Below are 27,359 nucleotides of genomic sequence, written 5' to 3' on the forward strand. Positions count from 1 at the left end.
TGCCTATTCCCATACACTAGTACCAGTCCCTCTGCAGCAGTGTCTGTTCCCCTGCAGCAGTGTCTGTTCCCCTTCACCAGCGTCTGTTCCCTTTAACCAATGTCTGTTCCCTTTAACCACTGTGAATGAGTGAGTGAGTGAAGGAGTACAGATTTGTATAGCGCTGGCTACCCGGGGGCATCCCAGCGCTTTAGACCCAACTCAGACAAATCACTCAGCAGAACAGGAAGGTCTTCAGCCGCTTTCTAAACTGTAAATGATTAGGCTAAAGCCGCAGGTAATCGGGCAGCTGATTCCAACTTTTTGCTGCCTGTACTGCAAAACGTCGGCCCCTGTACGAGAACGCTTGATCCTCGGGACAGAGAGCAGATTGCGGTGGTTGGATCTAAGAGCTCTGGGCCCTTGATGGCGCCTCAGAAGAGGGCACAGAATGGCAGGGCCCTTGTTGATTATTGATTTGTGGGCCATACACAAGGCCTTAAACTGGATCCTTTCCTGAACAGGTAACCAGTGTAGAGCCCGGATGGCCGTCTTCGCCGAGCTGTGTCTAGGGACATCCATAAGCATTCGGGCTGCACAGTTCTGGACTGACTGGAGTATCTTAATGGTCCCTAATGGTGCCCCCAAATAGACCGCGTTCGCATAGTCAAGACGCGAGAGGATCAGGGACTGAACCAGGATCCGTCTTGCCTCGAATGGGAGAAGGGTCAGGACCTTCCGTAGGATCTTCAGAAGACCGTAACAGGTAGCGGCGACCTTACGGGCTTGAACTTGAAAACTAAAGGTGCGATCAAGCCACACCCCCAGACTTTTAATTTGCTCCTTCGGGGGAGGGGGCGGACCCAAACATATGGGCCACCAAGCGTCAAGATTGATGGGGGCCTTATATCCCAGCATCATAATCTCTGTTTTTGAACCGTTAAGTTTCAAAAAAGAGGCGTCCATCCAATCGAGGACCTTGGTGAGACACGGGGAAAGGTTATTGACCCTGGAATCCACAGCATCTGCCCTAGCCAGGGAAACCACCAACTGCGTATCGTCGGCGACCAATTGGATTCCCCAGGGCAGGACCTCATTAGCCAGGGGCCTCATATAGATATTGAATAGGGTTGGGCTCAATGAGGATCCCTGGGGAACGCCGTAATGCAGTGGGAATTAATCGGATGCTACTTCCTCCTCGAAAACTGCAAAGGATCTGTTAGCAAGGAAGGACCGAAACCAATTAAGGACGGTCCCCACAATGCCAACCTCCCGCAACCGCTGGAGAAGGAGTGTGTGGTTTACAGTATCGAAGGCTGCGCTGAGGTCCAAAAGGACCACCGCAGCGCAGCCTCCTCCATCCACAATTTTCCTTGCCTCCTCCACTACTGCGACCAGAGCAGTCTCAGTTCCATGCCTCGTTCTAAAACCCGTTTGGGTGACATGCAAGGCGCCATCATTCTCAATAAATGTTGATAGTATGCGGTTGACATATTTCTCAGCAATTTGGTAACCCCTGGCAGGAGAGAGATAGGTCTATAATTGGACCATTCTTCTGGATCAAGGCTAGGTTTTTTTAGCAGAGCTTTGACACTGGCCTGCTTCCACCGAGGGGGAACTACACCTGCCGCCAGAGAGGAGTTAATAACATCCTTAATAACAGGAACCACAATGTCAGAGGCCTGTTTTAAAACTGAAGGGGGGGGCAATGTCAGAGGGGGAGCCAGATTTAAGGTTCCTGATGAGCCCTTCAGACGTAGGTAGATCTAGTGGCGGAAAGGACTCGAGTTTCGTGAGGGAGGTCGGTCCAGAGGGAGAGATCGTGGTCTCGGTGACGCGTGGGGGTGGAAAAGCTGAGTATATGTTGGCAACCTTCTTGGCGAAGAAGTGGGCCAATTCGGTGCACTGTTTCTGGGGATCATTTACCTCAATAGACGGACATGGTGGAGTAACTAGAGATTTAAAAATTTTAAAAATTTCCCTGGGTGAATTGGCGGCATCAGCAATTTTTCCTTGGTAATAGGATGATTGTGCCATTTTAAGGTGCTTCTTATAATCCCCGAGAACCATCCTATACTCATTTTTATTCTCGAGGGAGAAGTTCTTTCTCCACTTTCTTTCCGCCCTCTTGCAGCTCCGTTTAAGATCCTTCAGATCAGTGGAGTACCAAGGCAGTTTATTCCCGCCGGTGCGATGATTAATCTCATTTACAGGCAGGATGGGATCGAGAGAGGTCTCTAGCCACCTATTGAGCGCCTCATTCGCTGCGATAGGATCGGCACAGAAGGGAGGGGGAGATTTATTTAATATGGATAGCCATTCCTCTAGAGGGAGTCTCGACCAAATACGCCCCGATCTCTTAGAGGTTGTGGTCGGACGGCTGACATCGGCCGGGGTCCAAGTGAAAGATAGCAGCGCATGGTCTGACCAAGGGACAAAGAGTGACTCATCCCAAATAATCTCATCCAGATTAGTAAAGAAATGATCAATTAGATGCCCTGCCAAATGGGTAGATTCTGCTACAATTTGTTTGAGTTGCAGCATCCCCAGTCCTTCCAATAAAGCTTGCGAAGAAGGGGCAGATGGATCGTCTAAATGTATGTTAAAATCTCCCAGGATTGAGAAATTGGGGGCGCTGCTGATGATATGGGTAATTTTATCATGAAGATTGTCGCAGAAACTCGTGTGTGATCCAGGAGGCCTGTACACCACAATCCCTGAAAGGGAACATGTGGAGGAAAAGGTTAATACAAACGAGAGGCTCTCGCAGTCAGCGAGCGGGCTCTCAGAGATACGGCACCTAAAAGAGTTTCAATATATAATTGCCACCCCACCTCCTCGCCCGATCTGCCGGTCATTCCTACAGATTACGAACCCCGGGGGGAGGGCACAGACTAAGTCCGGGTCCGAGGCCTCGGTTAACCACGTTTCCGTAAGGACCAGGACATCTGGCTCACGCTCCTCCAATATCATGCGGATTTCATGAGCATGTTTTAGGAGTGAACGGCAATTAATAAGAAGTAAAGAGTATTTTTTGGGCTTAGGGAGTAACGAAGTACCCGGTTCCTGTGGGCCCAGCAAACCTTTACAGAGAGGACAGGGAATCATTACCTCCAAGGGGGTAACACATGGGGACAGGAAACTACGGGGTCATCTCGGAACATCAATAGCTGGTCTCTACAAAACGAGATTCTACCTGCTCCCAAACCAGGAGTCGCTTCCATCCTCCCGGCCCCTGGGCCTGTCCTGACACGGACGGGCACAGACGGGCTTTCCTTAGGCGCTCCTTCGGCGCGTGGAGGCGCGACCGCTAGCGCGTCCGCTGCGCGGAGGGAAGGACTTCTCAATTTATGCGCTACATCGCGTGTCACTAACATGCTCCCCCGAGTCTAGAGCACCAACCAGCCTCCAACCCAACCCAAGATGGCCGCTCTAATTTGCCAGCCACCTCCAAGCCCTCAACTCCCTCAGCAGCCTAATGGGCTAAAAAGGGTCGGAAATGAATGAAAATACAGCGAAAATGCTCGTGGGCATCAGCAGAGGTGAAATACAATTTAAAAGACAATTTTTTAAAAATCGATTTCGGCGAGTGTATTAAAATAAGCAGAGCTGTGTAACTCCCGGCAACAGCCTAAGGAGTGAAGTGTAGGGTGCAAGGTCTAACCAGAGCCTTCTAGGAGCCTCAATTTATGCGCTACAGCGCGTGTCACTAACTTGCTCCCCCGAGTCTAGAGCACCAACCAGCCTCCAACCAAACCCAAGATGGCCGCTCTAATTTGCCAGCCACCTCCAAGCCCCCAACTCCCTCAGCAGCCTAATGGGCTAAAAAGGGTCGGAAATGAATGAAAATACGGCGAAAATGCTCGTGGGTGTCAGCAGAGGTGAAATACAATTTAAAAGACAATTTTTTTTAAATCGATTTCGGCGAGTGTATTAAAATGAGCAGAGCTGTGTAACTCCCGGCAACAGCCTAAGGAGTGAAGTGTAGGGTGCAAGGTCTAACCAGAGCCTTCTAGGAGCCTCAATTTATGCGCTACAGCGCGTGTCACTAACTTGCTCCCCCGAGTCTAGAGCACCAACCAGCCTCCAACCCAACCCAAGAGGGGCGCTCTAATTTGCCAGCCACCTCCAAGCCCCCAACTCCCTCAGCAGCCTAATGGGCTAAAAAGGGTCGGAAATGAATGAAAATACGGCGAAAATACTCGTGGGTGTCAGCAGAGGTGAAATACAATTTAAAAGACAATTTTTTAAAAATCGATTTCGGCGAGTGTATTAAAATGAGCAGAGCTGTGTAACTCCCGGCAACAGCCTAAGGAGTGAAGTGTAGGGTGCAAGGTCTAACCAGAGCCTTCTAGGAGCCTCAATTTATGCGCTACAGATCATGTCACTAACTTGCTCCCCCGAGTCTAGAGCACCAACCAGCCTCCAACCCAAGATGGCCGCTCTAATTTGCCAGCCACCTCCAAGCCCCCAACTCCCTCAGCAGCCTAATGGGCTAAAAAGGGTCGGAAATGAATGAAAATACGGCGAAAATGCTCGTGGGTGTCAGCAGAGGTGAAATACAATTTAAAAGACAATTTTTTAAAAATCGATTTCGGCGAGTGTATTAAAATGAGCAGAGCTGTGTAACTCCCGGCAACAGCCTAAGGAGTGAAGTGTGGGGTGCAAGGTCTGTTCCCTTTAACCACTGTCTGTTCCCATTAACCAATGTCTGCTCCCTTTAACCACTGTCTGCTCCCTTTAACCACTGTCTGCTCCCTTTAACCACTGTCTGCTCCCTTTAACCACTGTCTACTTCCCTTCACCAATGTCTGGTGCCCTTTAACCAGTGTCAGTTGCCCTTTAACCAGTGTCAGTTCCCCTTCACCATTGTCAGTTCCCCTTCGCCAGTGTCTGTTCCCCTTCACCAGTGTCTGTTCCCCTTCACCAGTGTCTGTTCCCCTTCACCAGTGTCTGTTCCCCTTCACCAGTGTCTGTTCCCCTTCACCAGTGTCTGTTCCCCTTCACCAGTGTCTGTTCCCCTTCACCAGTGTCTGTTCCCCTTCACCAGTGTCTGTTCCCCTTCACCAGTGTCTGTTCCCCTTCACCAGTGTCTGTCGCTTAGTGTCCACCCCTCCCCAATATCTGCCCGAACACCAGTTATCTTTCCCTCATACCAGTCTCTACCCCCATACATGTCCCTCCCTGTACAACTGTCGTCACCTACACAAGTGTCTGTTTGTGTCTGTCCCCCTTCACCAGTGTCTGCTGCTTAGTGTCTACCCCATCCCCAATATCTGCCCTAACACCAGTATCTGTCCCTCATACCAGTACTATCCCCATACATGTCCCTCCCCATACATCCGTCGCCACCTACACTTGTTTCTGGCTCCTGTCGCCAATGTCTGTTCCACTTCACCAGTGTCTGTCGCTTAGTGTCCACCCCTCCCCCAGTATCTGTCCCTCATACCAGTGTGTAGTATTCTGAATGTTTCCCCATGTTATTTATAAACTCCTTACATATTTGTATCCCCTATGTTATATTACCATGGATTCATAGAATCCTGTTGTGCTCACAGAGTGCGTTCCATCAGTGACTCACTCTGGCTTAGACCACGACATGATCAACTGCTTGTTCCTGTATTCCTAACTTGAATAAAGCCATTCAAGCAAACAACCTCGCCTCCCGTGGATTTCTACATGATTTTACTGGCGACGATGCGTGCTTGGCACTCATAACACCCCGGGACCCGAGGGGTTGTTTTTCTTCAAGAGAGAGACGCCGCAGCTTCTGTTCCTGCTGAGAGTCTTCACTTAAACACTCAACTGTGGAGTGTACTGGAATATTATTCGACTCTGCTGGAACACTGGTGATTTCCCCTACTTTCCTCTACAAGAAGGAACAACGAGTACTTTCTCCGCTGTCAACGCCGAGACTACACTTCACCCAAACTGTAAGAAATTCGTGTCCGTCTCTACGTGTCTGACATTCTGCCTCCCGGTGTGAAAGTGAAACTCTCTGACTTTTAGGAGTTTGTTTATCCTCGTGTGTTTAACTTATAACATTTGGGGCCCTTCCTATGTTAACGGTTACCTAGCTACATTTTAAATAACGTCTCTCTTCGTGCCTGCCTCCTCGAGACCCACATTCTCTGTCAGAATTTCCCTCTCGCAACGTTCCTGTTTCTTAAGAAGAGCGTAGTCCTTCTCCACACTGTTTCATGTACGTCACCTCTACACGCTGCTCTATTATCTCCTTCCTGATTGGTCAACCAAATATCGTGTTTACTACTGGAAGTCTGAGAATCTTCATTGGTGATTGGATAGAGTACTGAGTGGAGATTGGACACTGTACTTTGTGACGTGTTACCCAACTACGCATTCTTCGTGCTCATCGCTGATGCGCACAGCTTGAAGAATTCCCTGTGACGTCCGTGTTGCTTAGCGACATGCTACACATCCTTCGTGCTCATCGCTGATGCGCACGGCTTAAGGAACCCTTTGTGACGTTTCTATTGCCTAGCTACACATTCTCTGCTGATGCGCACAGCCGGACAAATTCACCGTACTCATCGTTAGTGCGCACAACTATGTAACCTCTACTTTTATTCCATACAGCTCCTCCGTCCTGCGCTGGTATACACAGTTCACGCTTAGTGTATACATCACAGAACATCACGTTAATCGCTTTAGAGCCAAGTATATTTAATTTTTGCATAGAATTTCTTGTGTTAAGTTCGTAGCTTCCAACTCAAAATTTATTTTGGTGTTTCCTTTCTTAATTTTACAGATTGATTTACAGCAGGGTAAAATGTCCACATTACAATCTGTCAATCCACCTCCACCTTTCTTAGAAACCCCTGGTGAACCTCCAATTAGGTGGGAAATATGGCATGATGCTTTTGAAAATTACTTAGGGGAGATAGGTGCCTCCAGGTTTCGTCCCGAAAGAAAAAAATGCCTTCTCTTACATTCTTTGGGCTTTGAAGGCAGGTCTGTCTTCAAGCATCTACCTGACTTACCTGTTATTGAAGGTGCTGTGTCTGATGAATACAATGATACATTACAAAGACTTAAAAGTCGTTTTGATAAGCAACCTAATTTAATGGTTCGCAGACATAACTTTTTCAAAAGAAAACAAGCTGATTCTGAAGACATAGATTCTTACATTTCAGTTTTAAGGAGATTAGCGTCTGAATGTAAATTTGAGAATTTCAATGAACAGCTCATCAGGGATCAATTTGTTTGTCACTGCAAGGACAAAAACATTAGGCAAAAGTTACTAGCCATGAGTGATCCTTCTCTGGATGACACTATAAAATTAGCTAAAAGCGTAGAAACGTCTATGGTTTCTCTTAAAGAATTGGAAGATAAGATAATTGAACCCATAAATGCTTTAAGTCTAAACTCTTCTACTAGATTTAATAGAAAGAAATCTATGTTTAACTCTACTAAAGGGAAAAATTTTAATAAGTCAGAAGCTATAACTCATTCTCAAATGTGTATGAGGTGTGGTAATCCACAACACAGAAAAGGATCTCCTTGTCCTGCTTCTAGTGTAGTTTGCAACTACTGCAAGAAGATTGGACACTTCGCAAAAGTGTGTTTAAAATTGAAAAACAAAAATAATTCCAATAAACCAGTGGTTGGTGTTGTCGATTCGGATTCTTCCTCTGAATCAGAGACAACTATTGGTGTCGTTACTGATGCTCCAGAAGAATGTGTTGTTGAGGGAGATCCTGATTCTTGTGTTGATCCTATCATAGATATTGCTATTGGGAGTAAAATTGTGAAACTTTTGGTTGACTCGGGTGCAAAGATCACCATGATAGACAGGGAACTTTTCGACAATACATGGAACAATGAACAACCTCTACTACCTTCAGACCGTACTCCTGTGTCCTATGAAGGAAGGAAAATCAATCTCCTTGGGTAATTTGAGGACATTTTATGCTTCCAAGGGAGAAAAATTAGAGGTAAAATTTATGTTTCAATCAAGGGTCTCAACATTTTAGGTTGGTTCCATCAAGGTCTTTTTGGAATGACGCTTAAACCTGGTGCGAAAGAACAGGTCTTCATTGCTACGTGTTCTGATTATTTACAAATACTTAAGTCTAAATTTCCCTCTGTTTTTAGTTCCAAACTGGGTAAAATAAAAGAATTTAAACACAAAATTATTGTCAAAGAGGGGTCGATGCCGGTTAAGCATAAACTTCGCAATGTCCCCTTCAGTGTCAGAGATGATTTGAAGAAGGAACTTGAAATGTTGTGTAGAAATGGTGTGATCGAACCTGCTGAGTCTTCCCTTTGGCTTTCGCCTTTAGTTGTAGCTCGCAAGAGAGATGGGAAGCTTAGGGTCTGTGTTGACCTTCGCTCAGTAAACAAAGCCATTTGGGTCGACTCTCATCCCCTTCCTCTGATTAATGACCTCTTTGCAGCTACCAAAGGGGCGAAATTTTTCACTAAATTAGATTTAGCCAGCGCCTACCACCAGGTTGAGTTACATCCTGAATCCCGTCACATAACTGCTTTTGTCTCTCCCTTAGGCACTTTTCAGTATCGACGTATGCCTTTTGGGCTAGCTTCGGCTGCGTCGGTTTTTCAGAGAGTCATGAGTAACATTTTAGAAAAAGTAAAGGAGGTTACTGTCTTCCAAGACGATGTCTTGATTTTTGGGAAAGATGTTCCCTCTCATGACTCTGTTCTTGACAATGTTCTGAATTTGTTTCAAGACCATGGTATAGTTTTGAAATTGGAGAAATGCAAGTTTTTATGTACGGAAATTGAGTACCTAGGACACATTTTGACACAAGATGGTATTAAGCCCAGGCCAGGACTCTTAGATGCCATTTCTAATGCTCCCATCCCGACAGATAAGACTGGAGTTAAATCTCTTCTAGGTATTTGTGAATATTACTCCAGGTTTATTCCTCATTATGCGACCATTGTACGTCCAATTAGTAACCTGTTGAAAAAGGGGGTCAAGTTTGTTTGGTGTGAGGAGTGTGTAAAAGCTTTTGAAATAGTGAAACAGTCTCTAACGTCTAATTCTGTTCTTAAACCGTTTGATCCGACTCTACCGTGCTGTTTGACTGTTGATGCAAGTTGTGTTGGTCTCGGCGCTGTTTTGACACAACGTGAGGGTGGTGTTGAAAGAACCATTAGTTTTGCATCCAGAGTCTTAAGGTCTACTGAGGCTCAATATTCAGTAATAGAAAAGGAGCTATTAGCATGCACATGGGCCATTGAGAAGTTTAGGCCGTTCATTTGGGGAAGGCGTTTCTTACTCCAAACTGACCACAAACCATTGGTTAGCATCTTGGGTGGTGGTATCACTAAGTGTTGCACTCCTAGAATTTTGAGGATGGTAACTAGACTTTTACAATTTCATTTTGATGTTGAATACATTGCTGGTGGGAAGAATGTGGGAGCAGACTTTTTGTCTCGTTTTGCTCCTCCTGTGAGTGACGATGATGTTGACATTTCTTTTACTAGTCTTATTGAGGAAGACTGTGATGATTGCTTTGTTGCGTGTGTGGATATTCCTGAATTACAAGTTTGTTCTGAGGCAGAGTGGAGAAAGGCTTTTGAACAAGATAGTGTCCTGCAGGATGTTTGCCACTTTGTTAGCTTGGGTTGGCCGCGTGAGAAGGTCTTGTCTTTCTCCCTTCAGCCCTATTCTAAGGTTGGCCATGAGATCTCCATTGAAGATGGCATATTGCTTCGCAATGATAAGATCATTCCTCCTTTTGCGTTTAGAAATGACATCATTAAGAAAGCTCATGAAGGTCATCTGGGTTGTTCACTTACAAAGCGCAGGATTCGTGAAGTATTCTGGTGGCCTGCGATGGACTCAGATATCGATTTGTTTGTTGCGGACTGTTGTATTTGCAAATCTTCAGACAAGAGTCTTAAGACTTGGGTACCTCCTCTTATGCCGGTTGAATGTCCTGATCGTCCCTGGGCTAAGTTAGGCATCGACATTATGGGACCTTATGCTGTATTGAGTGGGACTTCCAAGTTCATTTTAGTTTTAGTTGATTACGCTTCCAAGTGGCCAGAATATAAGTTAACTAAAGATGCTGATTCTAAGTGTGTGATTGAGTTTTTGTGTGAGGTTTGGACTAGAGAAGGTCTTCCTGAAGTACTAATTTCCGACAATGGGAAACAATTTGTGAGTTGTGAGTTTGATGAATTTTTATCCAATTCGGGTGTTAAACATATTAAGAGTTCACTCTATCATCCTCAAGGGAATGGTCTTGTCGAGAGGATGAACCGAGTTATTGGCGACTGTGTGAAGTGGGCCAGAAGCAGCAATGTTGAAGTCAACAAAGCTTTGAAGAGCATGATTTGGTTTTATAGGACCACACCTCACTCCTCCACTAAGATCTCCCCATTTGAGTTGATGAGAGGTCGTAAACCTAACTCTTCATTTTGTCCAGGATGGATGTCCAAGTGGATGAAGTCTAGTTCTGATGTTTCTAGTCTCATGTCCATAGTTAAGTGTAATGTTTCACATGCCCAATCCAAACAAAAAGAAAATGTTGACATTAGAAGGGGTGCTAAGGAGAGTATCTTGGAAGTTGGAGACCGTGTGAGGATTAGAAAATCTATTCATGTCAGCAAAGGAGAAAGTAAGTTTGGGTCTCCTGTAAAAGTTGTTAAGATTGTAGGACATGCTGTGCAAGTTGAGGGTGGTTTTTGGTGGAATCTCAACAAAATTGCCAAAGTGGTTGGCAACTCGTCTGTTGTCTCCGAAGCCTCCTCGACCTCTGATGTTCCTAACAATTCCACTAGTCCCTTATCTTCAAAAGCTCCTGTCACACATTTCAATGTCAGAAAAAGTTCACGTGTGGTTAATAAACCATTGAGGTATAGAGAGTAATTTTTCTGTTTTTATAAGTTAGTATAAACTGTGGTTTTTAAATCATTGAGGTATAGAGAGTAATCTTTCTGTTTTAATAAGTTTCTTTTGTTTCATTTCATTTCAATCTAACCTTGTTTATTTTATTGTAACTTAGTTCTTTTAAGAAAAGGAGGTGATGTAGTATTCTGAATGTTTCCCCATGTTATTTATAAACTCCTTACATATTTGTATCCCCTATGTTATATTACCATGGATTCATAGAATCCTGTTGTGCTCACAGAGTGCGTTCCATCAGTGACTCACTCTGGCTTAGACCACGACATGATCAACTGCTTGTTCCTGTATTCCTAACTTGAATAAAGCCATTCAAGCAAACAACCTCGCCTCCCGTGGATTTCTACACAGTGTCTATCCCCATACATGCCCCTCCCATACATCCGTCGCCACCTACACTTGTGTATGTCTCGCACCACCAGTGCCCATCCTAACCACTGAGGTCTGCCCCAACACCATGTCCGTCCTTACACCAGTAAGAGTCTGCCTGTCTCCCTACGCTGGCACCAGTCCCTCAGCAACAGTGTCTGTCCCCAAATGTTGCAGTTTCTGTCTCAGCAAGGAGGGAGCGCATATTTGCAGACTGTAGACATGTGAATAGGTCAGCAGCTGTTAAGTGTCTGGGAACCACTAGGAATCCATTTCAGAAAGGGGCCAATGCCACCAGGAAGGCAACATTTCCCCTCTACATCCCTCCACCAGGCATGCCCTCCACAGACATTTAAGAGCAGTTAGAAGTGTGAGTGCATGGAAAGGAATGTGGGATCTGCCCCTTACGGACACCAACTGCTGGAGTCGGTATCAAAGGGTCGCCTCTTCCCCGCTTTACAAGAAGCAGACTCAGTTATAGGTGAGACTCTATGTGTGGGTGGCTCTGTGTGTGTGTGTGGGTGGCTCTGTGTGTGTGTGTGGGTGGCTCTGTGTGTGTGTGTGTGGGTGGCTCTGTGTGTGTGTGTGTGGGTGGCTCTGTGTGTGTGTGTGGCTCTGTGTGTGGGTGGGTGGCTCTGTGTGTGTGTGAGTGGCTCTGTGTGTGTGTGTGAGTGGCTCTGTGTGTGTGTGTGTGGCTCTGTGTGTGTGTGTGGTTGTGTGTGTGTGTGTGTGTGTGGCTCTGTGTGGATAGCTTTTTTTGTAGGTGGCTCTATGTGTGGGTGGCTCTGTCTGTGTGAGGGTGGCTCTGTGTAGGTGGCTCTGTGTGTGTGGGTGGCTCTATGTGAATGACTCTGTGTGGGTGGCTCTGTGTGTGTGGGTGGCTCTATGTGAATGACTCTGTGTGGGTGGCTCTGTATGTGTGTGTGGGTGGCTTTGTGTGTGTGGCTCTGTGTGGGTGTATATGCAATAGATCATGCATTTGCGAGCGATTAAGCTATTGGCATTGTAAATGACAATGCCATTTATTTAACGATTAATTTATTGGCAATGTAAATGACCATGCCATTTACTTATGATTTTTAAAAAAAATATGTCATGAGCAATGCCAATAGCTCTACCTTTAATAATGCCGAGACCATTGCATTGTAAATGCTTGTTAATTTTAACATCTAGAAAAAAGACTTTCAATCTCCGTTATGAAGATACGGTCTTCCCTTAGTCTATGTCCTAGCATACAATGCCACTTCCAGACAGGGGCACTTTCATTAATATCCAAGCTTCTCTGCAGAAGGAAGAGCAAAGATGTACGGAGGGAAGTAGGACAAGGAGGACTAGGATTTGGGGTAATATAGATTAACTGTAAGTAATCAGCTCATTCCTTGCCCCATTCCTTGCACTGTGAGGATGTAGGAAGCACGATTCAAATATCACAAGCAAATCATCTCAAGGGAGACATGAAGGAGACACAGACAAGCAAGAAATCACGCACATGAACACCCAACTCTAAAGACAACAAACGGGACCAACTGGCAAAAGGACTACCACCTCCACAAAAAGTGATATAAAAGGGCTAGCGTGAAGGGAGGGAGAAAAAAGAAATGCCCAACAACGACTGAAAGAAGCATGGAAGACAGACTACAGTCAACACAACCCAGAAGGGAGGGGAACCCTGGGTGGAACAACCCTAGATCTAAGGGAAATGCCAGACCAACAAGAGGAGTGTGGTCAGTCAGGGCATACAGGACTACCCTTCGTTGATTTCAAGTACTATTTATTGTATTAAACCAATATAGGTCAGGTCAGGACTATAGGTAATAAAGTAGGAGGTAGGGAAGAGAGTTCACGTTTGAGCGGGTCAGTTCCTTCACTGTGTCCCAGATTAACTCCTTTCAATCTTTGATGTCTGGTCTTCGGTACTGGTTCCTGGTCATTCCAGCAGAAGAGAAGAGATGTTCTACTTCCCTCAAAATAAACAGATAGGACAACAAGTCAGGCGTCTGTACAGTCAGTCTTAATTTGAAGGTGAACCCTTCACCTTCACCCAGGGTGCTCTGAAGTTTCTACAGGGTTGCCCGCTCTATACCTTAAGCTGCAATCACTCATACCACCACCACCTTCTAGTGCCTTTAAATACACATGCACATGCAGTGGAGTACCAAAAACCCTAAGGGTGCCGCTTTTTCCACCTGTTTAATGAAAAGAGGCTCAAAAACGGTATTTGCCTTAAGCCACGACCCTCCTGGGCGTTGGCTGAGGGAGTCCCACCGCCCTGCTCTCCTTCTGGCCGGTTTGACTCTGGCACAGTGCTCCTGGCGCTATCCTGCCGCTTCCCGTCAACCGCTCCTCATCTTCTGGCTATCGCTCTGGTCCTCGCTGTCTCTCCTCTCCCACAGCGTCGACTGTCCTCCTCTCTTTTCCCTCGACTCTGCTCCGGCGTCTTCCTGCTTCACCTGTTCCTCCTTCCTCTTCAGCCCCTCAACCGACGTCCCGCCTGTCATTTCCACCTTCCTCCTCATGTCCGCCTGCAGTGCTGTAACGCCGACTCCCTCCTCTGAGTGTCCCAATCCTGCTGCCATATTGAAAATCCTGTCAGAGGACGTTACGGGATTACAAGGAGACAAACAAGTTGCTGAATCACTGGGTGGACCTTGTATACCAGCAGCTCTTGGCTATGTAAAAGTAGATGGAAGCACAGCACTTGGTAACATATGGAAAAGGTAAGCCACTGTGTAAATGGCAGCAGATTTCGGTGGGGGGATAAAACAGATTCCACCCTTCCCCATGTATCGTGCAACAAATACTGGTAATAAGGGACTAAGAATTCCAGTAGAACTGACATGCATGTGTGACCTTAGCAACAAGCGGGGAGAACCCCTTCAATGATTTTAGCAAACCCTTTCCTGTCACAATGTGTAGGTGGAGCTGGTATGTGTTTAGCAGACTACTGGTATTCAGGTAAGTTGAATCCAACAGGGATCGGATCTCTAGACCCATACTGTGTTGTATGGAATGCCGTCAACCGTATTAATATTAAATGTACGTTAATTACACCCATCACCTTCATTCGTCCTCAGGTAATGTAGATACAAAAGAAATGAAATTAAAATGGGAGTAACTGAGATGTGGTGATTAAAGATGACCGAAAATTCCTTCGACCTAGGCTACTCTCCATGGTCGGATGTATGTCGTTACAACGCATGCTTTTTCCACGCATGCCTTTACAACGCAGGTTTTACAACGCAAGTAGTTACAACGACTTGCTTTGGGGGGCGCTGGATAGTGAATAGTTTAATTTACTATTCCAACTCCAGTCCCCGTGGATAGTAGGGAAGGTGTTGGATAGTAAATTAAACTATTACCTATTCTACAGCGCCCCCCAGCGCAATTCGTTGTAACGAATTGCGTTGTAAAAGTTGCGTGGTAAAGGTAGTGTGTGGTAAAAGTTGCGTTGTAAACGCTGTTTACCTCCTGGGTCTACCATCAAAAACTGTGATGGGGTTCAGAACCTGAACTTAAAATACAATAATTCCAAGGGTAGCTCATCCAAGGTTTTAATAACTCAATCTATCATAGTTGGCCTTATAAATTCGTTTTACTGTTTACATTTGGCTGCAAGAAGGACTACGATTAGCTGCCAAGATTCAGGAATAGCCAATCTGATCAAACAAAGAGCCTTAGCATGTAGGTTGAACTCAATTACTAACATAAACGGAGTCCTACAAGGCACCTCTAACTATCTGTGTTTATTACAGCATGTCCGGACCTTATAGTTGGAGGTTGGCTACATGATGTGTCTGTTGTTTATGCTTTTAATCATTTTATTATATTTGAAAGCTATTTACTTTGCAGTCCTAACTGATTCATCTACACGACCCTTTGCAGGGAAAAAAGGCCATAGATGCCTATTAAAGTTCGCCTGTAAAACTATATTAATTAAAACACAAACCTTTTTTTACATAAAGTTAATTATCTTTCACCTCAGCAGGTCTGAGTTAACAGTGAGAGAATATGCACCCAAGGACTGGGGAACTTAGATGTATTTCTTTGCAATGCACATCTGATGAGAACTATCTGTCTGAACGCAGACAAAACAGGATTCTCCTTATGGATATCCAACATACAGGTGTACAATCAGCCTACCACCCTAGGCCCCAAGTACCAACTTGTCAAAACAATCATAGAAATGGAATTGCTGCTCTAGTCCAGACACTACTTACCTTTCATTTGATAAACACAATGGGCAAAGCAGCCATCTACATGCTCCTGGTCAAACAAAGAATGACCAGTACAGTGTACTTCTTCACCCATACAGTGACACTATGTAGAGAGAAGGCTCTGAGTACACAAAACTATTCAACTAATTCAAACCCATCACAGGACACTACTTCAACAAAACAGTACTAGTCACTCTGTCCAAAATAATCTGCAGAAATACAGGGAAAGAATTATGTAGCGATCTTGCGTTAAGTTTGTCTGGATTGAGTGCACTCATTAGAGTTTGGCTTCTTTGCAGACCGGTTGTCCTCCTTTTAGAATAAGAACCCCAAATCTGCATCAATCTGACTAAAAAGTAATGCCTCAACCAGATGCATTATTCACAACTGATATGGGATGACTTTGATCACTTCGATGACCACATGAGCACTTCTAGAGAACACTGCTCCAAATCTATATACCGAAGAAAACTACCTGTTGCAGTGAGGGCATCCAACAACAATAATACGGAAGGAATGATTCTATACTTGTTTATAACTGCTGTTTATGGGCCTGTACAAGTCTAATTCTAATTTCAACGACAAATGTTCGGAAGCACCTTAGAGTCACGACTTGTACAACGTCAGAAATATAAATAAATATGCAAGCTTGCCCTTGAATATTTTTACTCTTCACACACATGAAATTAGGATGTGTAGTACAGTGCAAGGCTCATAGATGAACTGGGGAACCAAAAGCAGCCCAAGCAAAAATACTCCAACAACCTTGCTCCTTTTCGTCTCCCCACTCTCTCTTTCCATCCATTCATTCATTCTCTCACGCTCCTTCTCTGCTACCTCTACTCTGCCCACCATTCTTCCCTTTCTCTCTCTTTCTTGAAGCCCCTGTACCGGCTGCAATTCATTTCGAAGGGCAGGTGAAAGTGTCAAGCAGGACCAGCAGCGGTCCTGAACTTACAAAACCGGCCTCCAATGGCGCCAGCCCACCAAGGGAATATATGATTGAGGGAAATGGCAATCTGGCCCTTCCAGTGTTAACACTTTTCTGTGAGTTTGTCGCTCCTCCAGACCTGCCACCAACGGTTTTGCATGTTACTTCTTCTATCAACAGTAACTCCCTGTTACCTAGAGTCAGTCAAGTGGTGTCTTTAGAATCTAAATACACAACAAAATATGTCTGTAGGTCAATAAAAAGAAAAGGAAAACTGTGGTTCTACTGTGCACCCATGTGTGTGACGCAACTAGAGTAGACTTGCAAGTGACTCATACAAAGTTGTGACAGAACACACTAAAATCCTAAATTAGGAAAAAAGTGCCCATCAGTTCCCATCCGGTACCGCCCTATTCATCATCTGGGCTCTCCTTACCCAGGAGGAAAAATCTGTCGCGAGATGTTTTATGTGACAGACAGAATTGTGTGTGAAGGGTGGAACCGAAAGTTAAATGCAATAGGGTAACTGAATTGCAGTGCATAAATGTGAAAAAGAAAAATGTGTTATAAAATTAGGTAGAATAGAGTAAGTATGAACAATTTTATTGAAATCTCTCCATTCTCCTAATATTAAAATATCAATAACTGACAGATTTAACAGAATATCTGTCTGCAAGCAGGGTCGACATGTTTCGGCAGATGTGGCTCAAATTATGCCACTGCCTTCTTCAGGACATGTGAAAAAGAAAAATGTGTTATAAAATTAGGTAGAATAGAGTAAGTATGAACAATTTTATTGAAATCTCTCCATTCTCCTAATATTAAAATATCAATAACTGACAGATTTAACAGAATATCTGTCTGCAAGCAGGGTCGACATGTTTCGGCAGATGTGGCTCAAATTATGCCACTGCCTTCTTCAGGACAAGATATTAAACAGCTACTGCAAAAAATAATCAAGATATCTCCTGTATGGTATGCAGGTCTTGCTCAATACTCTCCAAAAACTGAAGAGCAAATGTGCGCCAAGCAAAGGAGGACGCACGTGGAACCACAAAGATAAAAGGAAAGAAACATTAGTGTGCTATTCAACCATATAGTACTTTAAGCACATTGATTCAAAGTGAATATGGAGACTAATTCCATTATTCAAACACGCCCTCACTTACCTATTTGGTGGGAGGAAGATACCTCATCCCACCTGGCTGCAGCTCAGGTGTGTGGAGTAGGGACCTTAAACAATTACGAAAAAAGGCACCAACATCTCCGTCAGTACACCGGGCGTCCCTCTGACCAAACTGGGGGGGCGCCAGTGTCTACCCGTCGGTCGTATTTAGAGTTGGCGAAGTACGGTCACATGACCGATCACGTGACCCGCTTCCATTAGGTTTCCAAGAGTCTTCGATCCACTACTCAATATTTTTTAGGATCCTGATAAGATCGTTTTCTTTAGAAAAAGCCCTTACTTGGCGTATCTGGCATTAGTTACCATCCTCGTCCTAAGGCTCCTCCCGTGTAATCAAACACAAGCAGTCGGACATCAGGTGATCAAAAAAGTAGTTCCATGATAGAACTACTGACAGCCCAAGTGGTGATGGGAGCTGTAGTTTGTGACCCATATCTATGTCCCAGAGTTCGAGACTCCCTTAAGCCAACAGTCAATAGATCGCTTTAATGTTCGCAAAGTGTATACTCGCAAATCAATAAGCCAAAAAAACCTCAGTCAAATAACCAACAATAATCAGGTGGTTAAAACTGTAGTTAGTTGGTAAAGCTACTAACACTCCCTGTAGTGATGGGAAATGTAGTTTATAACTTGTATCCATGCCAAGGAGTTCGAGACTCCCTTAGGTCAACAAGTGATAAAACCGGTAGGTGCTAGAATATATTATAAATTGCAAAAGAACACGCCAATTATTTTAATATGACCAGTCAGCCAAATATGGTGAGGGGTGAACACAGACCCTCATTATTGGAATGAATTGCTCGGATTCATAAATGGTGTTAGCACTATCAGTATTCAAATAGTTAGAGCTAGAATACAGTTGATGGAGACAGCAACAAGCAGAAACTTCCTACTGAAGACAATGGTGGAAAAGGTGATCAACCAGACATTTAAACGCCATATGGAATATTTCTCAGTTTCTCTCTCCTTATTTAGAATTTAGAATACAATCCATAAGTCTACATAGACAACACCTTGACCATCACAAATGGGCTATCATAGGGACATCCAGGGTATATCTTCATTTAGACCAGCCTTGTCACTATTGAGTTTATAAACCCATTTTTGCTCTTTCTTAAATAGATATTTCGCAATATCCACAACATGGTCGGGTATGTAGGGTTGCTCCAACACTGTCCACTTGAAATCAGTGGGAGCATGGCCAATCTGCAAAAAGTGAGCTGTAAGTCGTGTTGCTTGCTTACGACAACGAATGGTGCTCTTATGTTCCGAGATTCTCAATTTAATTTTTCTCGTTGTCATTCCAACATATTGTAGTTGGCACGGACAGGTGATCAAATATATGAGGTTCTGGCTGTTACAATTAGTGAATAGGCGCTGTTGCCAAGGTCTGTTAGTCCCAATGTCCACAGACAATGATTTAGACGTCTGTGGACATGCAGCGCAGGTACCACAAGGATGATGACCCTCCACAGCCGGTAAGTCCCAAAGGGTCCCAACCGACCGAGATGTTTTAGTATGTGGTCGGGTATGTAACAATTTATCTTTCAAATTGTAAACTCTTTTGAAGGCAAACAGGGGTCGAGCTATTTGATCCCCTCCTGTGTTTAAGATAGACCAATGTTTTAAAACGATCTTTTGGATCTGGTTTGATCTAGTATTGAAGGTATTAACAAAGGTTAAACGATTGGCTCTCTCTTTGTAAGTGCGCGGTTCCAAAAGGGCCTCGCGATGGTTGTTGGAGGCACGTTTTTTGGATGAACGCACGATCTTCCTCGGGTAGCCTCTTTCGTACAGCTGTACCTCTAGGTTATGAGCATGTTTCTCAAAAGCGACTTTGTTGGAACAGTTGCGTTGTACCCTCAGAAATTACCCATAGGGCAAGTTACTTCTTAATGACCGGGGGTGACAACTCTCATAGCTGAGCAAGGAATTTCTTGCCATAGGTTTTCTGTATAACTCAGATTCAAGACCACTGGGTGTAGAAATGATCAAGAGATCGAGAAAAGGCAAGTGGGATTCACTACATTCAACTGTGAACCGTAAGAATGCATTTTGCGCATTTAGCCATTGATGGAACTGGAGAAGGTCCTCTACTGTACCACGCCAAATTACAAAAATATCATCTATATATCGCTTCCAGATGTGAAGCGATCTATAGAAAGGATTAGTAGATGTTAGGACGATCTGCTGTTCAAAGTCGTGTACATATAGATTTGCTAAACTGGAAGCGAAGAAACTGCCCATGCTGGTCCCAGCAATTTGATGGTATACAGTGTCTTCAAATTTAAAATAGTTTTCCTTCATGGCAATCTCTGCCAGGCTCATGATGAATGGAACAGGTGTGATGGACTCTATATTACTTAGCTCCAATAGCTTTCCTACAACTTGCAAAGTCTCATTTTGTGGAATTGATGTGTATAAAGATTACACATCGAAAGATGCCAAAATATCCAAAGATTGATCAAATTCTATCTCCGGAAGGATTCTCAAGACGTCTTTAGTGTCCTGTAAAAACGTTGTATAGGAATAACAGGAGAAAACCCATAGACCTCGTTGGGATGGGTGTATCGTGTAAGCAAGAACAATTCCCAACAGGATTTATGTAAAGACAATTTCAAAAATGTATGCAACATGCATTACAAAGGAGAAAGAAACAAGGAGTCAATTGATTTTTAGAGGAGGTGGTATAATTTACCAAGAGGCATGGGAAAAGATCTTTCATATGTCAATACAGTTTAAAACAGCACTGTACAGAGCGGATCTTGTGACAACCCAGTGACACTTGGTGCAAGGTGCTATTATACAATTTGGTGATAGTGAATGTGCAAGTGCTAAAAACAACAGCATTGACGACGCATTAAACGAAGTATTTACATCAAATAGTGGCTCCGAAAGACAAGTTATAATCACTTGAAACACAGTTATTTATACAGGAGCACAAGACGTGATATGCGTCGTATAATTCAAGCTGTACAGTCGACGGCGTTTCGATCCCCTTTAGTCGGGATCGTCATCAGGACAGGGTTGTCGATGGAAACAGTGCTGTGGGCAGAAAGGGCAATTTTGAGCGGGGAGGGTAAGGGTTAGGACAGGGCAGGGGGTGAGGTGGTGAACGGGTTGGAGATCAGGTTTACATTAAAGGTTTAATGTGCATAGGGTGTGGTTGGGGTGCGGGCCGGAACGGGGGGGTCACGGTAGTGTTTATAGGGGGTGACTAATGTTGAGACAATAGGAGATGATTGGTATATCTTATTGTGTCCAGTGAAGTAAATCACGGTGTCAGTCGGTTTTGGGAGATTTGGTACGTGAATAGTGAGGGCATGCCGGGCAAGAAACGGACAGGAGGAACTTACAGTTATACCCAGGCGGGCGAGCGAGGGTACTTGAAGTCCGATTAATCACTCAATGATCGATCGCTGCGGGGGAGTAAAGGATAAGGAATTAAGAAAAAGCGACAAGAGTCGACCTGTCACTCAGACTAAAACCACAGGTGGTGGTATTACCTGATAGATGCTTTGACTTGAACAGCGGGCGGGACTTGCTGCACCTGCGGGGAGGAAAAGTACTGGGAGTAAGATCGCGCCGGTGGTGTGAGAGAACATAAAGATCTCAGGTTTTTGAAAGCACCAGACGTGTAGAAAAAGTCCTGAATTTACCTGATTTAAGCAGGGCGGCAGAAGGCAAGCGGGGCTCTGCTGAAGGGTGGGCTGCCGGCAGTGAATGCGGGAGTTAACTAGGCGCGTGTGGTATCTCCATATAAATCAGGAAGTGCAGGGCTGGGGGCGGAGTCCGGTCACCGCGGGAGGCGGGGCAGGAGGCGGGTGGCATGGTACACGGGGTGACATTGGCTAAGGGAAGGCTAGGGGCGGAGTGCGGCCATCAATGGAGGCAGAGTGGGGGGCGTGTAGCACGGTTACCGAGGTAACCTAGACTAACAGGAAGTGGCTGGGTCAAAAACAGACGTCAGGCCAGATACAGCATGCATGACGCGACGCAGGCGTGATGGGCGGACGTATGCTCGGGTCAGGGGGAGGCAAGGTAGCGCACGCCAAGAATTCTGAGAATAATATCCATGACACCAATCTATAGTGTAACAACATGAAATGGAATTAATATTGTAACGACATGAATTGGAATTTAACATATCAAAGGACCTGGTTTGAAACCGGATGTTTAAGTACATGGTACTTGTCTATGTAGGTGGACAATAGACTTACATCTAAATGAAGGATGTGGCAATAGTCAAAGCATCTATCAGGTAATACCACCACACGTGGTTTTAGTCTGAGTGACAGGTCGGTTCAGTGGGATCATTATTTTTGTTTGCAAAGAAAAAATGTAGCCTAATTTTTCTAAAAAACTTGGACCCCAATGTACCTGTGGAGCTGTTCCCTGTCTTCTTCAGGGAACAGCTCCACAGGTACATTGGGGACCACAGCCACAATTGCCCACAATGGACCTCAGGAGCGGGAAGAGAATACCCCAGGAAGGAGCGGGAACAAGCAACGAGACAGTCTCGTGATAAATTTTAATTCCTATACTCTCACAGAGACTGAGGAAGCTCTACTGAATAGAGGCTTAGGTTTTGTGACAACACAATCAGGTGATCCTTTTCTTGCACAGACAGAGATGTCCAAGTTTTTTAGAAAAATTAGGCTACATTTTTTCTTTGCAAACAAAAATAATGATCCCACTGAACCGATTAATACTAACACTGGTTTAAAGAGACCCTCTACCTACATTCCTCCCACTATTGGCATTCCTGCGAAAGTCATTACTTTTGAAAAAGCTGTTGGAAATGATATGAGTTCACCTTTTCAGTCACAAACAAATTCATTTGTCAACCTCCCTAAGAGGGAACAGGAAGCTCTACGCTGTTTAACATCTAATTAGCTTATTACTATCAAGCCAGCTGATAAGAGCGGAGCTATAGTCCTGTTAGACACTACCACCTACCGCATTGAATGTTTGCACCAACTACAGGATACGAAATCCTACGCTCCTTTAGCAGTAGATCCTACAGAACGTCTCAAACGAACTATTGAACATCTAGTGGAAGAAGCAACTGCTGAAGGATGGTCTACTTCCCATGAGGCTCAGTTCCTCATTAATACCCATCCTTCTGTACCTTATTTTTACATTCTTCCTAAGGTACATAAACCACAGAGACCACCACTACGACGCCCTATAATATCGGGCATTGGCTCGCTTTTGGAGCCTTTATGAACTTTTGTTGATTACTTCCTCAACCCAATGGTCAAAAAGATGCCAACGTTCTTACAGGACACTAAAGACTTCTTGAGACTCCTTCTGGAGATAGAATTTGATCAATCTTTGGATATTTTGGCATCTTTCGATGTGGAATCTTTATACACATCAATTCCTCAAAATGAGACTTTGCAAGTTGTAGGAAGGCTATTGGAGCAAAGTAATATAGAGTCCATCACACCTGTTCCATTCATCATGAGCCTGGCAGAGATTGCCATGAAGGAAAACTATTTTAAATTTGAAGACACTGTATACCTTCAAATTGCTGGTACCAGCATGGGCAGTGTCTTCGCTCCCAGTTTAGCAAATCTATATGTAAAAGACTTTGAACAGCAGATCGTCCTAACATCTACTAATCCTTTCTATAGATCGCTTCGCATCTGGAAGCGATATATAGATGATATTTTTGTAATTTGGCGTGGTACAATAGAGGACCTTCTCCAGTTCCAAAAATGGCTAAATGCGCAAAATGCATTCTTACGGTTCACAGTTGAATATAGTGAACTCCACTTGCCTTTTCTCGATCTCTTGCTCATTTCTACACCTAGTGGTCTTGAATCTGAGTTATACAGAAAACCTATGGCAAGAAATTCCTTGCTCAGCTATGAGAGTTGTCACCCCCGGTCATTAAGAAATAACTTGCCCTATGGGCAATTTCTGAGGGTACAACGCAACTGTTCCAACAAAGTCGCTTTTGAGAAACATGCTCATAACCTAGAGGTACAGCTGTACGAAAGAGGCTACCCGAGTAAGATCGTGCGTTCATCCAAAAAACGTGCCTCCAACAACCATCGCGAGGCCCTTTTGGAACCGCACACTAACAAAGAGAGCCAATCGTTTAACCTTTGTTAATACCTTCAATACTAGATCAAACCAGATCCAGAAGATGGTTTTAAAACATTGGTCTATCTTAAACACAGGAGGGGATCAAATAGCACGAACCCTGTTTGTCTTTAAAAGAGGTTCCAATTTGAAAGATAAATTGGTACATACCCGACACCATACTAAAACATCTCGGTCGGTTGGAACCCTTTGGGACTTACCGGCTGTGGAGGGTCATCATCCTTGTGGGACCTGCGCTTCATGTCCACAGACGTCTAAATCATTGTCAGTGGACATTGGGACTAACAGACCTTGGCAACAGCGCCGATTCACTAATTGTAACAGCCAGAACCTCATATATTTGATCACCTGTCCGTGCCAACTACAATATGTTGGAATGACAACAAGAAAAATTAAATTGAGAATCTCGGAACATAAGAGCACCATTCGTTGTCGTAAGCAAGCGACACGACTTACAGCTCACTTTTTGCAGATTGGCCATGCTCCCACTGATTTCAAGTGGACAGTGTTGGAGCAACCCTACATACCCGACCGTTGTGGATATTGCGAAATATCTCTTTAAGAAAGAGCAGAAATGGGTTTATAAACTCAATAGTGACAAGGCTGGTCTAAATGAAGATATACCTTTGATGTCCCTATGATAGCCCATTTGTGATGGTCAAGGTGTTGTCTATGTAGACTTATGGATTGTATTCTAAATTCTAAATAAGGAGAGAGATACTGAGAAACATTCCATATGGCGTTTAAATGTCTGGTTGATCACCTTTTCCACCATTGTCTTCAGTAGGAAGTTTCTGCTTGTTGCTGTATCCATCAACTGTATTCTAGCTCTAACTATATGAATACTGATAGTGCTAACACCATTTATGAATCCGAGCAATTCATTCCAATAATGAGGGTCTGTGTTCACCCCTCACCATATTTGGCTGACTGGTTATATTAGAATAATTGGCGTGTTCTTTTGCAATTTATAATATATTCTAACACCTACCGGTTTTATCACTTGTTGACCTAAGGGAGTCTCGAACTTACATTTCCCATCACTACAGGGAGTGTTAGTAGCTTTACCAACTAACTACAGTTTAAACCACCTGATTATTGTTGGTTATTTGACTGAGGTTTTTTTGGCTTATTGATTTGCGAGTGTAAATACACTTGGCGAACATTAAAGCGATCTATTGACTGTTGGCTTAAGGGAGTCTCGTACTCCGGGACATAGATATGGGTCTCAAACTACAGCTCCCATCACCACTTGGGCTGTCAGTACTTCTATCATGGAACTACTTTTTTGATCACCTGATGTCCGACTGCTTGTTTTTGATTACACGGGAGGAGCCTTAGGACGAGGAGGGTAACTAATGCCAGATACGCCAAGTAAGGGCTTTTTCTAAAGAAAACGGTCTTATCAGGATCCTAAAAAATATTGAGTAGTGGATCGAAGACTCTCGGAAACTTAATGGAAGCGGGTCACGTGATCGGTCATGTGACCGTACTTCGTCAACTCTAAATACGACCAAAGGCTAGACACCGGCGCCCCCCCCAGTTTGCTCAGAGGGACGCCCGGTGTACCGACGGAGAGATTGGTGCCTTTTTTTTCGTAATTGTTTAAGGTCCCTACTTCCTTTGATACAGCGCTTCACGTAAGGTTTGTGATTAAAAAAGAGTGCCTTTCATGGTTGTCACGCTAATAGGGGTTTACTCGTTTTGACATGATGCGATACTTAGAGTGCTGAAGAATCATTTTTGAGATATGATTGCTCGATAGCTATTGCATAAATTATGGTATAGTAGATGCAAATAAGCTTTGCTGTGGAAGCATTTCGCGCATCAACGCCAATATCGTATGACTATTGAGAGCTATAGGACCAAAAAAGATGGTGTAGGTTTCAATGAGGTGCCTGCCTAATGACCGCCCTTTCCACAATAGCGTCATTGGGTATTACTATATATATCATGGTACTCATGTGGATTATGTACTTTTTTGGCATCCACCTATTGAACCGATTGGCATCTATTGAGCACTAATGACACCAGTGTTATGTACAGATGAAAATTGTAGTCCTGTGCAATAGAGATATATATAGATATATGTAATTCTGCGACATACTGAGAAATGAGAGGGGCATATAGATGATATAAGCCCCAAGGATGATTCTCTACATCTACTTTGATTCCTAAAAAATATGCCTGTGAATGTCTAAATGTGTGTCAGTCTTGTTTGTTCTGTTTTCTGCCAGAGCGGTGCTCCACACACCTGAGCTGCAGCCAGGTGGGGTGAGGTATCTTCCTCCCACCAAATAGGTAAGTGAGGGCGTGTTTGAATAATGGAATTAATCTCCATATTCACTTTGAATCAATGTGCTTAAAGTACTATATGGTTGAATAGCACACTAATGTTTCTTTCCTTTTATCTTTGTGGTTCCACGTGCGTCCTCCTTTACTTGGCGCACATTTGATCTTCAGTTTTTGGAGAGGATTGAGCAAGACCTGCATACCATACAGGTGATATCTTGATTATTTATTGCAGTAGCTGTTTAATATCTGGTCCTGAAGAAGGCAGTGGCATAATTTGAGCCACATCTGCTGAAACATGTCGACCCTGCTTGCAGACAGATATTCTGTTAAATCTGTCAGTTATTGATATTTTAATATTGGGAGAACGGAGAGATTTCAATAAAATTGTTCATACTACTCTATTCTACCTAATTTTATAACACATTTTTCTTTTTCACATTTATGCACTGCAATTCAGTTACCCTATTGCATTTAACTTTCGGTTCCAGCTTTCACACACAATTCTGTCTGTCACATAAAACATCTCGCGACAGACTTTTTCCTGCTGGGTAAGGAGAGCCCAGATGATGAATAGGGCGGTACCGGATGGGAACTGATGGGCACTTTTTTCCTAATTTAGGATTTTACGGCCACATGCATCATTGCATCCGTTTGCGATTCCTAAATTGCGAAAATGAAGGAATCGCAATTTAGAAATCGCAAACTACAATGCATGAAAAATTTGCATTTATTTTTGTGATTCGGTATTTTTCCTTAATTGCTATTCACAATTTGCGAATCGCAATTAAGGAAAACCCTTCCCATTGATTCCTATAGGCCAAAAGGCCCATAGGAATGAATGGGAAGGCATTCACATTTTGCGAATTTCAAATTGCGATTCGCAAAATGTGAATGCAATTTCAAGGGTGCAGGGGAGGGGTCCAAAGAACCCCTCCCTGCACCCCTGAAATGTAACTTTAAATGCAATTTACACACACACACATGCCCCAAGGGCATGTGTGTGTTTAAATTAAAACTTTCAAAAATGCAATTTGTGCATATTTGAACGTTTTCGGTAAATTAGCATGAAGTTCAACCTTATGCTATTTTACCACTTCCAAATGGCGAATTCGCAGTTAAAAAATGATCATGCATTGCATTTAAGAAATCTGAAATTGCGATTTCTTAAATGCAATCACAATTTTTGAAATCGCAACATGGTTGCGATTCCTAAAATTGCGAAATGCATGATGCATTCCAAATTAGTCAATTGCATTCGCAAACGGCCGAAAATTGCGATTCGCACCGTTTGCGAATGCAATTGACTTTGATGCATGTGGGTGTAAGTGTGTTCTGCCACAACTTTGTATGAGTCACTTGCAAGTCTAGACT

The 27,359-nt window shown here is 43.9% G+C and overlaps 1 protein-coding gene across 4 annotated transcripts in view; it reads right to left on the minus strand.

Annotated features, from left to right (window-relative positions):
* The window catches only part of RIPK2 (receptor interacting serine/threonine kinase 2), a 419,608-nt gene that overhangs the window by 21,245 nt on the left and 371,004 nt on the right, over positions 1 to 27,359 (minus strand). The window contains exons 11-12 of one of the 4 annotated variants that reach the window (XM_078687065.1): positions 21,086 to 21,129; positions 20,936 to 20,998 (exon numbers count right to left, since the gene is read on the minus strand). The exons of 2 other annotated variants lie outside the window; for them this stretch is intronic. In XM_078687065.1, coding sequence (XP_078543191.1) covers positions 20,981 to 20,998; positions 21,086 to 21,129 — 62 coding nt within the window. In that variant the 3' untranslated portion in view covers positions 20,936 to 20,980. Of the gene's footprint in view, positions 1 to 20,935; positions 20,999 to 21,085; positions 21,130 to 27,359 lie in introns of those variants that run through there. One more of the 4 variants, XM_078687066.1, reaches the window with a different exon arrangement.

Source organism: Lissotriton helveticus, chromosome 4_1, assembly GCF_964261635.1.
Source record: "Lissotriton helveticus chromosome 4_1, aLisHel1.1, whole genome shotgun sequence".
In the NCBI taxonomy this organism is placed as follows: Eukaryota; Metazoa; Chordata; class Amphibia; order Caudata; family Salamandridae; genus Lissotriton; species Lissotriton helveticus.